The 14,424-nt window shown below is 45.6% G+C and overlaps 1 protein-coding gene across 1 annotated transcript in view; it reads left to right on the top strand.

The window, feature by feature from the left end:
• Positions 1–14,424, top strand: part of ube3b (ubiquitin protein ligase E3B) — a 51,448-nt gene that overhangs the window by 23,587 nt on the left and 13,437 nt on the right. Inside the window, exons 13-22 of the mRNA XM_055655665.1 lie at positions 476–645; positions 1,319–1,486; positions 4,440–4,611; positions 5,156–5,274; positions 6,042–6,156; positions 7,780–7,879; positions 9,706–9,825; positions 10,614–10,790; positions 11,856–11,921; positions 13,492–13,662. Of these exons, the coding sequence (XP_055511640.1) occupies positions 476–645; positions 1,319–1,486; positions 4,440–4,611; positions 5,156–5,274; positions 6,042–6,156; positions 7,780–7,879; positions 9,706–9,825; positions 10,614–10,790; positions 11,856–11,921; positions 13,492–13,662 (1,378 nt within the window). The remainder of the gene's footprint in view (positions 1–475; positions 646–1,318; positions 1,487–4,439; positions 4,612–5,155; positions 5,275–6,041; positions 6,157–7,779; positions 7,880–9,705; positions 9,826–10,613; positions 10,791–11,855; positions 11,922–13,491; positions 13,663–14,424) is intronic.

Raw genomic sequence — 14,424 nt, 5'->3', positions numbered from 1 at the left:
CCTACCATGTCACCAGCACCCTGTCATGAGATCATTTATTGCCATCGCTGATCTGTCTTGGCCTTTTCTCCCCTCCAGCTCTTCACGGCCACCCCCACCCTCCCCTACCTTCATTCTAAAGAAGGGTCCCAACCCAAAACGCCCCCCATCCTTTTTCTCCAGAGATGCAGCCTGACCCGCTGAGTTAATCCAGCACTTGCTGTTCATCATTAGTTTTTGCTTGGCGAGACAGGCAGCATCTCTGGAGAGAAGGAATAGGTGACGTTTCGAGTCGAGACCCAAGGTTACTCCAGCTTTTTGTGCCCATCTTCGGTTTAAACCAGCACCTGCAGTTCCTTCCTGCACATTAGTTTTTGCTTAATTTGCAGTTTGATTTTATTTGCAAACAATCATTAAAAATAATTTCATTTGTTTTATTGTACAGTATGCACATTGACGGTAACTCGATGGTTATTTTCTGTGTGTCTCCTGGTAGGATGAATGAAGCAATGCCACTGGTCACCAGGCAGTTGCAGTACCTGTGGAGCGTACGGGTCATTCGCCTGTTGTTCCAATATGTTCTCAGCAAAAAATTACCCGAGCTTCAAGACGTGGTGCATTCATACGCTCAGTCCTCCAGCTCTTCAAATAACATTCAGGTCAAAAGTAAGCATGTTTTCCTATTTCCGTTCGAAGGAGCTATTTGAAATATACAGCATGGAAACAGCCCCTTCCGCCCGCTGAGTCCATGCCGACCGTTTATGACGGGTGTCAGAGGTTATGGGGAGAAGGCAGGAGGATGCAAAAACAGTCTGAAGAAGGGTCTCGGCCAGAAACGTCACCCATTCCTTCTCTCCAGCGATGCTGCCAGTCCCGCTGAGTTACTCCAGCTTTTTGTCTCTATCTTGTGCAACAGAGACATTGGCTTTAGCTCCATTGTATCAAAGTCAGAAAAATGCTTTGAAGATCTCGGTGTTCATCAATAGGGCGGCATGGTGGTGCAGCGGTAGAGTTGCTGCCTTACAGCGCCAGTCACTTGGATTCGATCCTGACTACGGTTGCTGTCTGTACAGAGTTTGTACATTCTCCCTGTGACCTGCGTGCGTTTTCTCCGGCTGCTCTGGTTTGCTCCCACGTACAGGTTTGTAGGTTAATTGGCTTCGGTAGAATTGTCCCCGGTGTGTGCAGGGTAGTGTAAGTGTGCGGGGGATCGCTGGTCGGTCGGTGCGTTCTGGGTGGGCCGAAGGGCCTGTTTCCACGCTGTATGTCTAAACTAAACTAAAACACGCAACTGATCGGCAAGCATAACAGGAACACCAATGCTTTCTTTCTATTGTAGACCTCTTCAAACGAGCCTTTCAAAAGTCAGCGTCCATGCGCAACATTCTGAAGCCGGTTGGCGGGAAGCGAGTGGACTCCCCCGAGGTTCAGAAAGTCTGCAGTATCTGCGTGTTGTATCAGACGGCATTGACTACACTCACCCAGATTCGACTCCAGATCCTCACCGGTCAGTCGCCTTCTGTGCTTGCAATGAACTCGTAACATAAATCGTTTTTTTTGTTAGGGGGAGCAAACGCAAGATACATTTTCAAATGCAAGTTGCAACACTTAAAACTAGGATAAAGTTGTTAGGGAATAAAACAAGAAGGAAATCCACCTGCCAGCTGTCAGCAAGGGAGTGTTGACTGACACAGATATCTCTGGACAGTTTACCCCATCTCATTCAAGTTCAAGTGAATTTATTGTCATGTGTCCCTGTATAGGACAATGAAATCCTTGCTTTGCTTCAGAACATAGTAGGCAGTTACTACAAAACAGATCAGTGTGTCCATATACCATAATATAAATATATACACACACATGAATAAATAAACTGATGAAGTGCAAATAACAGAAAATGGGTTATTAATAATCAGAGTTTTGTCCGAGCCAAGTTTAATAGCCTGAGGGCTGTGGGGAAGTAGCTATTCCTGAACCTGGTTGTTGCAGTCTTCAGGCTCCTGTACCTTCTACCTGAAGGTAGCAGGGAGATGAGTGTGTGGCCAGGATGGTGTGGGTCTTTGATGATACTGCCAGCCTTTTTGAGGCAGCGACTGCGATAAATCCCCTCGATGGAAGGAAGGTCAGAGCCGATGATGGACTGGGCAGTGTTTACTACTTTTTGTAGTCTTTTTCTCTCCAGGGTGCTCAAATTGCCGAACCAAGCCACGATGCAACCGGTCAGCATGCTCTCTACTGTGCACCTGTAGAAGTTAGAGAGAGTCCTCCTTGACAAACTGACTCTCTGTAATCTTCTCTTTTGTGTCAAACATTTTTCCTCCTTCCATCATAAAACTACAGTAAATTCTGCCTAAATATATTTCTAGGTGTCCTTGTACATCAGTCTGTTTTAAGAAGGGTCTCGACCCGAAACGTCACCCATTCCTTCTCTCCAGAGATGCTGCCTGTCCCGCTGAGTGTCTGCCAGCATTTTGTGTCTACCTTTGACTGAAAGTAAGCATGCAGGTACAGCAGGCAATGAAGAAAGCTAAGAGACACAATGTTGGTTGGCCTTCATAGCGAGAGGATTTGAGTATAGGAGCAAGGAGGTCCTACTGCAGATGTACAGCGCCCTGGTGAGACAGCACCTAGAGTATTTACGTGCAGTTTTGGACTCCTAATTTGAGGAAGGACATTCGTGCTATTGAGGGACTGCAGCGTAGGTTCACCAGGTTAATTCCCGGGATGGCGGGACTGACATATGATGAAAGAATGGATCGACTGTGATTGACTGTATTCACTGGAATTTAGGAGGATGAGTGGAGATCTTATAGAAACATATAAAATTCTTAAGGGATCGGACAGGCTAGATGCGGGAAAAATGTTTGCCGATGTTGGGAGAGTCCAGAACCAGTGGTCACAGTTTAAGAATAAGGCTTGGGCCATTTAGGAATGAGATGAGGAAAGACTTTTTCACCCAGAGAGTTGTGAATCTGTAGAATTCTCTGCCACAGACGGCAGTGGAGGTTAATTCACTGGATGTATTCAAGAGAGAGTTAGATAGAGCTATTAGGGCTAACGGAATCCAGAGATACGGGGAGAAAGCAGGAACGGGGTACTGATTTTGAATGATCAGCCATGATCATATTGAATGGCGGTGCTAGCTCGGAGGGTCGAATGGCCTACTCCTGCATCTATGTTTCTATGTTTAATGATTTCCTTTAAACCTTTGCCTCCATCCTATGGTCATCATCTTGAATTCACGCCCTCCACTCACTGGAAGCACTTCTTGAGCGAAAGTGTGGAAGCAGGCCCTTCAGCCCACCGGGTCCGCGCTGACCACCAATCACCCATACACTAGTTCTGTCCGGCACCCATGGGGGAGAAGCCAATGGCTGGACGAACCGGAGCAGGCAGAAAAAAAAGGCACGGGCGGTGATGGGGAGAACGTACAAACTCCGTACAGACACGGTGGCGCAGCGGTAAAGTTGCTGCCTTACAGCAAAATGCAGCGCCGGAGACCCGGGTTTGATCCCGACTACGGGCGCTGTCTGTTTGTACGTTCTCCCCCGCGACCTGCCTGGGTTTTCTCCGAGATCTCCGGTTTTCCTCCCACATTCCAAAGACGTGCAGGTTTGTAGGTTAATTGGCTTGATAAATGTAATTTTCCAGTATAAAATTGTCCAACGTCCAGTATCCCTGGTGGACTCTGCAGAAGGTACCAGGTACCTGGAGCCAGGATGGAACCTGGGTCTCTGGCACTGTAAGGCAACAGCTCTACCACTGCGCCACTGTGTCACCCTCAAGCACATCTTCTTTAATGGCTGTTCTCATTGCAGTGAGCTGATCTGGTGCCCGCTCTGTGGCCAGGGCCTTGTCATTAAGTGAAAACACACAAAGCTATAAACAATATAACATTAGCCAAAGCAAATGTTCCTGATAATTTAGATTTTGCTTTTACTTTCTGTAAAAGGCAGGATACAATATCGAAGATAGACGCAAAGTGCTGGAGTAACTCAGCGAGTCAAGCAGCATCTCTGGGGGAGGGGGGGGAAAGTCGGGTGACGGTTCGGGTCGGGACCCTTCTTCAGGTCTCAAGAAGCATCCCGACCCCATCCGAAATATCACCCGTCCTTTTTCTGGAGAGGTGCTACCTGACCCGCTGAGTTACTCTGGCACTTTGTGCATATCTTCGGTATAAACCAGCATCTGCAGTTCCTTTCTCCACAGGCTACAATATAATCTATTTACCCTTCCACTTTCAAGCTTGGCTCCAATCATCAGGCTTTATATTTATATCAATGATTGATTCGACTTTGTAGATCAAATGCACCAGTTATACATGGGAAAGGGATATAATAATGAAGTTGTTATTTATTTCCCTACAGGGCTTTAATGGTGAGAGTTGGAACAGGCATTCCTGTAAGATGCAGGGATGAGTTTCTTACTTGGTTTTGAGTGAGTGCATTTCTTTGTTACAGGGTTAACCTATTTAGACGACTTGTTGCCCAAGCTGTGGGCATTCATTTGTGAGTTGGGGCCCCAGGGGGGCTTGAAGCTATTCCTTGAATGCCTGAACAATGACACCGAGGAATCCAAGCGGCTTCTTGCAATGCTGATGTTGTTTTGTGACTGCTCTCGGCACCTTATCACGTAAGTTTTGCTTGAGTATGAGTAAGTGTGGCTGGTAGGTCATTAGGAATAGGAGTGGAATTAGGCCATTCGGCCCATCAGGTCTACTCCGCCATTCAATCATGGCTGATCTATCTCTCCCTCCTAACCCCAATCCCCTGCCTTCTCCCCATAACCTCTGACACCCATACTAATCAAGAATCTATCTATCTCTGCCTTAAAGTTGTAGACTGGTAGTGCCAGTCGCTAAAACTTTTGGTGGTGGTGATGTCGAAATAAACTTTATTTAGAAGTGAATAAAGGTGAAAATTCAGACCCTTGTGCTCCATATATTCCGAGATTTTATAGCACTCCAAAGACGTACAGGTTTGTAAGTTAATTGGCTTGGTATGAATGTATAAATTGTCCCTAGTGTAGGAGAGTGTTATAGGCATCACCAATGCTACATATGGGGAAATAAATAATAATTTGCTTCATTTGTCCTCGTTTTCCTCCTCTGAACCCTAACAAAACACTCATTGTCTCCTTGGTTTTGAAATATTAATTCCCAATGTCCTTATTGCAGGATTCTGGATGAAATCGAGGTGTATGAAGAGCAAGTATCATTTAAGCTGGAAGAGCTGGTCACCATCTCCTCCTTCCTAAATAGCTTTGTATTTAAAATGATCTGGGATGGCATTCAGGGTAAGTTGAATGGTACGATATCAGTGATTGTAACTGGTCCATCATCACAGCCGACTTAAGTTAGTGGTGACACAATCATGGGTTCAGATTTGAGCATCAGAAAGGAAAGATCATTTTTTAAAATCTTGATACTGTGGCCCAAGTGTATGAGGATACATCTTGACATTGCCTTTTGAAACATGTTATTGACTCTAATTCAGGCAATTAAATACGTGGTAGCTTGAATATCCTAGTCATTATTTTTGCTTATTAGTTCAGTTTCGAGATACAGAGCGGAGATAGGCCCTTCGGCCCACCGAGTCCGTGCCGACCAGCAATCACCCCTGTACACTAGCAATATCCGACACCCTAGGGACAATTTACAATTTTAATCAAAGCCAATTAACCTATAAATCCGCACGTCGGTGGGATGTGGGAGGAAACCGGAGCACCCGGAGGAAACCCACGCAGTCACAGTGAGGAGGTGCAAGTTCCACACAGAGAGCACCCGAGGTCAGGATCGAACCCGGGTTCCCTGGCGCTGTGAGGCAGCGGCTCTACCCGCTGCACCACCGTGCCGCCGCAATGAGATGGACTGATGATTTTTCAGGTCGGGACCCTTCAGTCTGATTTCCCTCCGCAGATGATGCCTTACCTGTTGAGTTCCTGCAGCAGCTTGCTTCTTTGCTCAAGATTCCAGCATCTGCAGTCTGTTGTGTCTCCTTAAGATCTGGAGAGATCTGGACATCTGGAGAGATCCTGATGAAGTGATTTGTTTGGTATTTTAGAAAGTGCGAATGGGGAGCAACTGGAGCTGTTCCACGCTGTTCACGGGTGGCTGATGACTCTGTACGAGCGAGACTGCCGGCGACGTTTTGCCCCCGACGATCACTGGCTGCGCAAGTGAGTAGATTCACGAGGATGTGGCCAGGACTCGAGGGGCTGAGCTCCAGGGAGAGGTTGAGCAGGCTGGGGCTCTATCCCTTGGAGCGCAGGAGGACGAGGGGTGATCTTATAGAGGTGTACAAAATCATGAGAGGAATAGATCGCGTAGACGCGCAGAGTCTCTCGCCCAGGATTGGGGAATCTAGAAGCAGACGACAAAGGTTTAAGGTGAGGGGGGGAAACATAGAAACATAGAAATTAGGTGCAGGAGTAGGCCATTCGGCCCTTCGAGCCTGCACCGCCATTCAATATGATCATGGCTGATCATCCAACTCAGTATCCCGTACCTGCCTTCTCTCCATACCCCCTGATCCCCTTAGCCACAAGGGCCACATCTAACTCCTTCTTAAATATAGCCAATGAACTGGCCTCGACTACCCTTTGGCAGAGAGAGGGTGGGTTTTAAAGGTATAGGAAAAGTGGAATCTAATAGAACCTGAGGGGTAGCTTTTTTACACAGAGGGTGGTGGGTGTATGGGAACGAGCTGCCGGAGGAAGTAGTTAAGGCAGATAATATCGCAGCGCTTAAATTAAGAAACATTTAGACAGGTACATGGATAGGACAGGTTTAGAGGGATATGGGCCAAATGCAGGCAGGTGGGACAAGTGTAGATGGAGCATGTTGGCCGGTGTGGGCAAGTTGGGCTGAAGGGCTTGTTTCTGTGCTGTACAACAATATGATTAGTGATTTATGGAATTAGTAACTAGAATGTTTAAAAGGTTCCTAAAGTCAAGTTTCAGTTCAGTACAGTCACAGTGCCAATTTATTTTGGGAGGTTGTCTGCTCTTACCATCCCAAAGCGGATTGATTCTGTTTTTTTGTTACGAGCCATGTAATGATTTAATTGCTGATGTTCTAATAAGTAATCCCTTCCCTGAGTTGGTGGCGATGATCATCAATTGATGTTCTACGTTGAGGGTTCCCCCTAATACCATTCCACTTCCAGAGATTTTGACCACTTTAAATTGAGCTGTTTTCATATTCGTTTGTTTTAATATGAGTGTATGTGAATATATATTGATAGACAGATAAATTGATAAATTGATAGATATAGGTAGATAGATATAGCTATATGTGGACACAAAATGCTGAACTAACTCAGCGGGTGAGACAACATGTCTGGAGAGAAGGAATGGATGATGTTTCGGGTCTGAATAAGGGTCTACCTTTGATTTAAACCAGCATCTGCAGTTCTTTCTTACACATAGATATAGCTATATGTGTATATAATATAATATACATATATTATAATGTATGTATGTATATATATGTGTGTGTATATATATATATATATATATATGTGTGTGTATATATGTGTATATATATATATGTATGTATGTGTATATGTGTGTGTGTGTGTGTATATGTATATATGTGTGTGTGTGTATATATATGTATGAGAAAAAAAAATCAGTGTATAATATGTGTGTGTGCATACAATGATTTTTTTTTCTCATTCATTATATTGTGTACAGCGTACTATGTTTATATGTTCTGTTGTGCTGCTGCTGCTGCTGTAAGAATGTCATTGTTCTGTTGGGGATATATGACAATAACACACTTGACTCTCTTCCACAAAGGGACTTGAAACCCAGCTTGATATTCCAGGATTTGGATAAAGGGAGGAAGCGAGCCCAGTTATTATTGCAGTACATCCCTCATACCATCCCACACAAGAATGTAAGTACTGTTGTGGAACGATGGCGATACCGACAATGCCATTGAGGTGAATAGCCCATCTAGCAGTTTCATTGTGCAGGAAGGGACTGCAGATGCAGGTTTACACCGAAGATAGAGGCAAAAAGCTGGAGTAACTCAGCGGGACAGGCAGCATCTCTGGAGAGAAGGAATGGGTGACGTTTCGGGTCTTAGAAGGGTCTCGACCCGAAACGTCACCCATTTACCCAAATGTCGCCAGAGATGCTGCCTGTCCTGTTCAGTTACTCCAGCTATCTGTGTTTATTAACAGTATAGTTGGTCTGCTAGATGATGATTTCCTTCTATATGTTAACCCAAACCAGGAAAAATGCACGAGTGAATCAGTATAAAGCTCATTTATGTCATTCACATAAACAAGCTACATATTAATTGACTGATGACTTTATACAGGGTAACTGATTATCTGAGCCAGCTTCCTCATCGACAGTGAACGCTCTATGATAATCAATATTTTTAAGGCAGAGATTCACAGATTCTTGGTTAGTACAGGTGTCAGAGGTTAGGGGGCGAAGGCAGGAGAATGGGGTTGAGGGGGCAAGATAGATCAGCCATGATTGAATGGTGGGGTAGACTTGATGGGCCAAATGGCCTCCATCTGCTCCTAGAACTGATGAAGCGTTCCACATTTCAATTTATTCTATTTGACCGGGCAGCGAAAAGATAGAATACCAAAAAGCGATAGGATTGATCAGGATAAAAACTAAAACGGTTTGGTTGCTGCCTTTCCCTTCAGATATTTAGTTGCAAATGTTAACCGAGAAAGAGATTTTATCGCAAGCCTTTTATTGTGACAGTCTGAATTATCTTCTGTTACGGCTTCTGCAGACACGTTTAATAAAGGAAGGACATTCTTGCTATTGAGGGAGTGCAGCAAAGGTTCTCAAGGTTAATTCCCGGGGTGGCAGGACTGTCATATGCTGAGAGAATGGAGCAGCTGGGCTTGTACACTCTGGAGTTTAGAAGGATGAGAGGGATTCTTATTGAAACATATAAGATAATTAAGGGTTCTGACACGCTAGAGGCAGGGAACATGTTTCCGATTTTGGGGGGAGTCCAGAACCAGGGGCCACAGTTTAAGAGTAAGGGGTAAGCCATTTAGATGAGGAAACATTTTTTCACACAGAGAATTGTGAGTCTGTGGAATTCTCTGCCTCAGGGCAGTGGAGGCCGTTCCTCTGGATACTTTCAAAAGAGAGAGCTTGATAGGGCTCATAAAGATAGCAGAGTCAGGGGATATGAGGAGAAGGCAGGAATTGTGATTGTGGATGATCAGCCATGATCACATTGAATGGCCAATCCTGCGCCTATTGTCTATATAAAGTGAGAAATGGTCCTGTAGAGAGTGAATATGTAGGAATTGATACTGGAGAGTGAGGAGATGGCTGATGAATTATGCTCGGGGCCTCACTGTGGAGGAGACAAAATAACATCCAAAAATAACTGCAAAACTGAAAATGGAAGGGAAGGACTCGGAAAACTACGTGGTTCTGATCAAACTGTTGAAACTACAGGTCCTTGGTACTGATGGGTATTTATCCTCAGATCCCGAGGAACTGGCTTAATTTTCCAAAATTCCCTTCACCGGCCTTCTCCTGTTCCTAACTTGTTTATTCCTAATAAAGGCAAACATTTGCAGAATTGTAGAAGGGACACAAACTCTGTGGATGATAGAATTCTTTAAACTTCCATGATCATTTATCCCATGTTGGATTTCACTGATCATATTTGCAGGCGAAAATAATAAATCACTTATCCATGCGATTATATATATTTTTTTCTCTTCACAGAGAGTGCTGTTGTTTCGGAATATGGTGACGAAGGAGAAGGGGACATTGGGTTTGGTGGAGACAAGCTCTGCATCCCCTCATGTTATCCATGTTACCATCCGCAGATCCCGCATGCTTGAGGTAGCCTTGCCTTGGTGGATAGTCACGAGCCCAGAATGTTTTATTGTCATGTGTCCCAGGCAGAACAATCAAAAATTCTTAAGGGCCTGTCCCACTTGCATGCGATTGCGTGCATTTGGAGCGACCAAACGTGGTCGCTTGAGGCGTATGGGCACTGTATATGGCCGTGCGGGGCCGGTCCCACTTAGAAGCGAGGAGTTGTGCGGGGCTGGTCCCGACATCGCGCGGGGCTCCGAGAATCTGACAGTGTCCGAAATCTTTGCGCATCAACGGCGTGTCGGCACTCGGGCGCATTGCGGTCGTACGCAGCGTCTTGACGGCGTATGCCTAGTGTGTGGGGTTGCGCGATGACGTCATCACCCGGCGTGGTGTTGCTTGATGACGTCACTGCCTGACGCCGTGCGACGCCCAAATTCAGTCGGCCCGCCTCCTGCCCAGCTGATTGGTAAGTATGACGCAAATGATGTCACGCGCGAACTTAGCACGAACTCTGCTTCCGTTTGGTCGCGCCAAACGCATGCAAGTGGGACAGGCCCTTTACTTGCAGCAGCACGACGGAAAACTCACGGGGGCGGGGGGGACGTGCAAACTCCACGCAGACACCACCCGTAGTCAGGATGGAACCCGGGTCTCTGGCGCTGTGAGGCAGCAACTCTACAGCTGTGCTGCCCTGTGTCCTGTCAAACAATAACTACCTGATGGAAAAGACTTCAAGTAAAATTTATGATAAAGCTATTTGACATTATTTTTATAGTAAGGAGGTGTCAACGTCCACTTTGTGTTTGTAGGATGGATATGAACAATTGCGCCGATTGCCTGTTAACACGATGAAGGGGGTCATTCGAGTGAAATTTATGAATGATCTTGGAGTAGATGAGGCTGGCATTGATCAGGACGGTGTCTTCAAGGAATTTTTAGAAGAAATCATCAAGAAGGTCTTTGACCCAGCTCTCAATCTCTTCAAGGTAAAGTCACTGTTTGAATAAAAAGTCAAGCAGATGTCATTCACGGGAAACATATAACGTTTTATCAGTCTCTGCCTCGTACTCGCCCTCTGAATGATTGGACTGGCCAGTGAAAAAAGATGCTGGATAGTTCACAAAAGGGCATAAAGTGCCGGATTAAAAGGGCCTGTCCCACTTGGGAGTTATTTGCGGGTCATTTATGCGACATCATTTAAGCGTCACTGCCTACGACAGGCTCTTAACTCAGCAGATCAGGCAGCATCTCTGGAGAACATGGATACCCACGTTCTCCTGACCTGCTGAGTTATCCCAGCACTTTCCGCCCTTTTTGTACATACTAGTGCATTGCCTTCTTCACCGTAGAATCCTTTTCTCTCTCAAAACTCATGTTCATAAGTTAAAGCAGCAGAATTAGGCCATTCGGCCCATCGAGTCTATCCTCCATTCATGGCTTTAAGAAGGAACTGCAGATGCTGGAAAATCGAAGGTACACAAAAATGCTGGAGAAACTCAGCGGGTGCAGCAGCATCTATGGAGCAAAGGAGATAGGCAACGTTTCGGGACGAAACGTTGCCTATCTCCTTCGCTCCATAGATGCTGCTGCACCCGCTGAGTTTCTCCAGCATTTTTGTTTCGGGACGAAACGTTGCCTATCTCCTTCGCTCCATAGATGCTGCTGCACCCGCTGAGTTTCTCCAGCATTTTTGCTTCGGGACGAAACGTTGCCTCTCTCCTTCGCTCCATAGATGCTGCTGCACCCGCTGAGTTTCTCCAGCATTTTTGCTTCGGGACGAAACGTTGCCTCTCTCCTTCGCTCCATAGATGCTGCTGCACCCGCTGAGTTTCTCCAGCATTTTTGTGTACTTCCATTCGTGGATGAACTATCTTTCCCCAAACCTCATTCTCCTGCCTTCACCCCATAACCACTGACATCATACTGATCATTTGCAAATTATTCCCAGAGATGAAAAGTCCTATTGTTATAATAAATATAAATGTAGTATATAATACTGTTAAATTCCATTCGACCTTGTGTTTAGTTTAGACTTGCTTTGCTTCTTTCAGACAACCAGTGGAGATGAGCGACTATACCCATCCCCCACCTCGTACATCCATGAAAACGTCTATGAGGTAAAAGCCGAGCTACCAAGCATTGCGTTCAAATAGTGTAGGAAGGAACTGCAGATTCTGGTTTACACTGAAGAGAGACACAAAATGCTGGAGTAACTCAGCGGGTCCGGCAGCTCAGGAAAAGTTTCGGGTCGGAACCCTTCGTATGGGGTTGGCTAATTAACTGGGCCGGAAACAGAGACCTCGGGAAGAGTGGAGCCCACAAGGCCCATTGTTGCTGGGGGGAAGGTTGATAACAAATAGTGTTACAAAATTTTGAGATTTTAAAAAAAAGTCTGAATCCCATCAGATAAAGCATAACAATAAGTTTAATTTGACACCAAATTCATTCTCAAGTATTAAAAAAGTTTATTTTCATACTCGGAAAGCATCTTGTTCCCTATTGATTTTCAATGGACATTACAAAAAATGATCTGATAGTCAAAAGCCCATTTCTTAAGGGTCATTTTTTAAATGGCAGTGTCCAAAGATTATCACTGGAGCGAAAGGATCAGGCGAGGAATTTAGGGTTGCTGTAAATAAACCCTTCTTCAGACTAGTGGGAAGTGGACGGTGGGGTTGACATCGCGCTGGATTATTAACTGGGCCGGAAACAAAATGACCTCGCTATAGGAAGAGTGGAGCCCACAATGGTACATACCATTGTTTGCTTTATAAAACCCTGGGGGAAGGTGACAGTAATTTAAAAACTATTATAACTATAATCGAGGGATAAAACACCTTTTGCGATGCGATTAGTGTTAATGAATAGACTGAGTACGATTTGGGTGGTGGAGAGGGGAAGAGAGGAAAAAGAGAATACTTGAAATGAGAGAAATCAGTATTCACACCGCTGGGTTGGAGGCTGTTACACCAATTCTGTTCCACCAATTTTGTGCGACCCAAAGCATCACCTACTCCTTTTCCCCAGAGATGCTGCCTGACCCACTGAGTTACTCCAGCATTTTGTGTCTCTCTCATGTTCAATAGGTTTGGTTGGACATTAATTATGTTGACGAATTGATCTATACGGTGAAAATCTAAGAATAAATGAGCAGCCTTGTCAGACCTAATGGCCCTTTCCTTGTCTCTGGGAATTCCCATGAATTTCCATTCTCCCATTAAACTTTTAAACTTCTTTCATCCGCTGTAGTTGCTACCAAATCCATCATCGCCATCGCTGGAATACAGATTGCTTTAATTATGCTAATGGTGGCGCAGCGGTAGAGTTGCTGCCTTACAGCGGCAGAGACCTAAGTTTCATCCTGACCTTCCATGCTGAGTGTACGGTGATGGTGCCTTGTCCCTGTGACCTGCGTGGGTTTTCTCCGGGTGCTCCGGTTTAGTCCCACACTCCAAACTCATCATAGTTCGCAGGTAGCACAGGATTACATGGTACCCATGGCGGGGGGGAACTCCCCCTGACCTGACCTGACACTCCAAAGACGTGCAGGTTTGTAGGTTAATTGGCTTGGTATCAATGTAAATTGTCCCTAGTGTGTGTAGGATGGTGTCAACGTTCGGGGATCGCTGGTCGGCGCGGATATGGTGGGGTGAAGGGGCCTGTTTCTGCGCTGTATCTGTGAGCTAAACTAAAAAGTATTTGAACATTTCCTTTCAACAGGGGATAGTGGTGGATGTTCCCTTTGCCTCCTTCTTCCTCAGTCAGGTGCTTGGACATCATCACAGTGCATTGTACAGCTCAATTGACGAACTTCCATCCCTGGATGCTGAGTTCTACAAAAACCTCACTTCCATAAAGGTAATTATGGGAGCTGATTCTAGCAGAAGGTTCGTTGGAACCCGAAAGCGGAACAAAGTAAGCAAAATTTAAGGAAAAACCGATGTAATTTGGATTTGCCTCATTCGACCACTCGTGCTGCATTACTGCACCAAAGTGACTCACTTGACCCAGCACTGATCCATGTGGGCACAAAGTGCTGGAGTAACTCAGCGGGTCAGGCAGCATCTCTGGAGGACATGGGTAGGTGATGTTTTCTAGTCGGGACCCTTCTTCAGACTGATGGTAGGAGAGGGGAAGGAAGCTGAGAGAGAGAGCAGAGGCAGTTCAAAGTGTGGCAGGTAATTGCAAATTGGAGGTACAGCACCTTATATTTCACTTGGGCAGCTTACAACCCAGTGATATGAATATTGACTTCTCTAACTTCAAGTGACCCTTGCATCCCCTCTCTCTCCATCCCTACCCCCACCCAAGTCCTCGCCTTCCAGTTTAAATTCCATTTGGAATATTTTGGAGGACCAAGGAACCAAGAACCAAGTCATATTAGGTTCAAACTGGTCTTGTTGAGTCTCATTGTCTGTAACTCGTTTTCACCTAGCCGCCCACAGCTAACAATGTCCTGTTCCCTGGATCATCGTTACTTGTTTGCGTATCTTTCGTTCGTTTGTACTATGTGTCTCCACATCACCATCTATATCTCTCGTTTCCCTTTCCCCTGACTCTCAGTCTGAAGAAGGGTCTCGACCCGAAACGTCACCTATTCCTTGTCTCCAGAGATGCCGC

Source organism: Leucoraja erinacea, chromosome 25, assembly GCF_028641065.1.
Source record: "Leucoraja erinacea ecotype New England chromosome 25, Leri_hhj_1, whole genome shotgun sequence".
Taxonomy (NCBI): domain Eukaryota; kingdom Metazoa; phylum Chordata; class Chondrichthyes; order Rajiformes; family Rajidae; genus Leucoraja; species Leucoraja erinaceus.
Note: the sequence above shows the minus strand (reverse complement) of the source record. Positions and strands in the feature narration are given on the sequence as shown.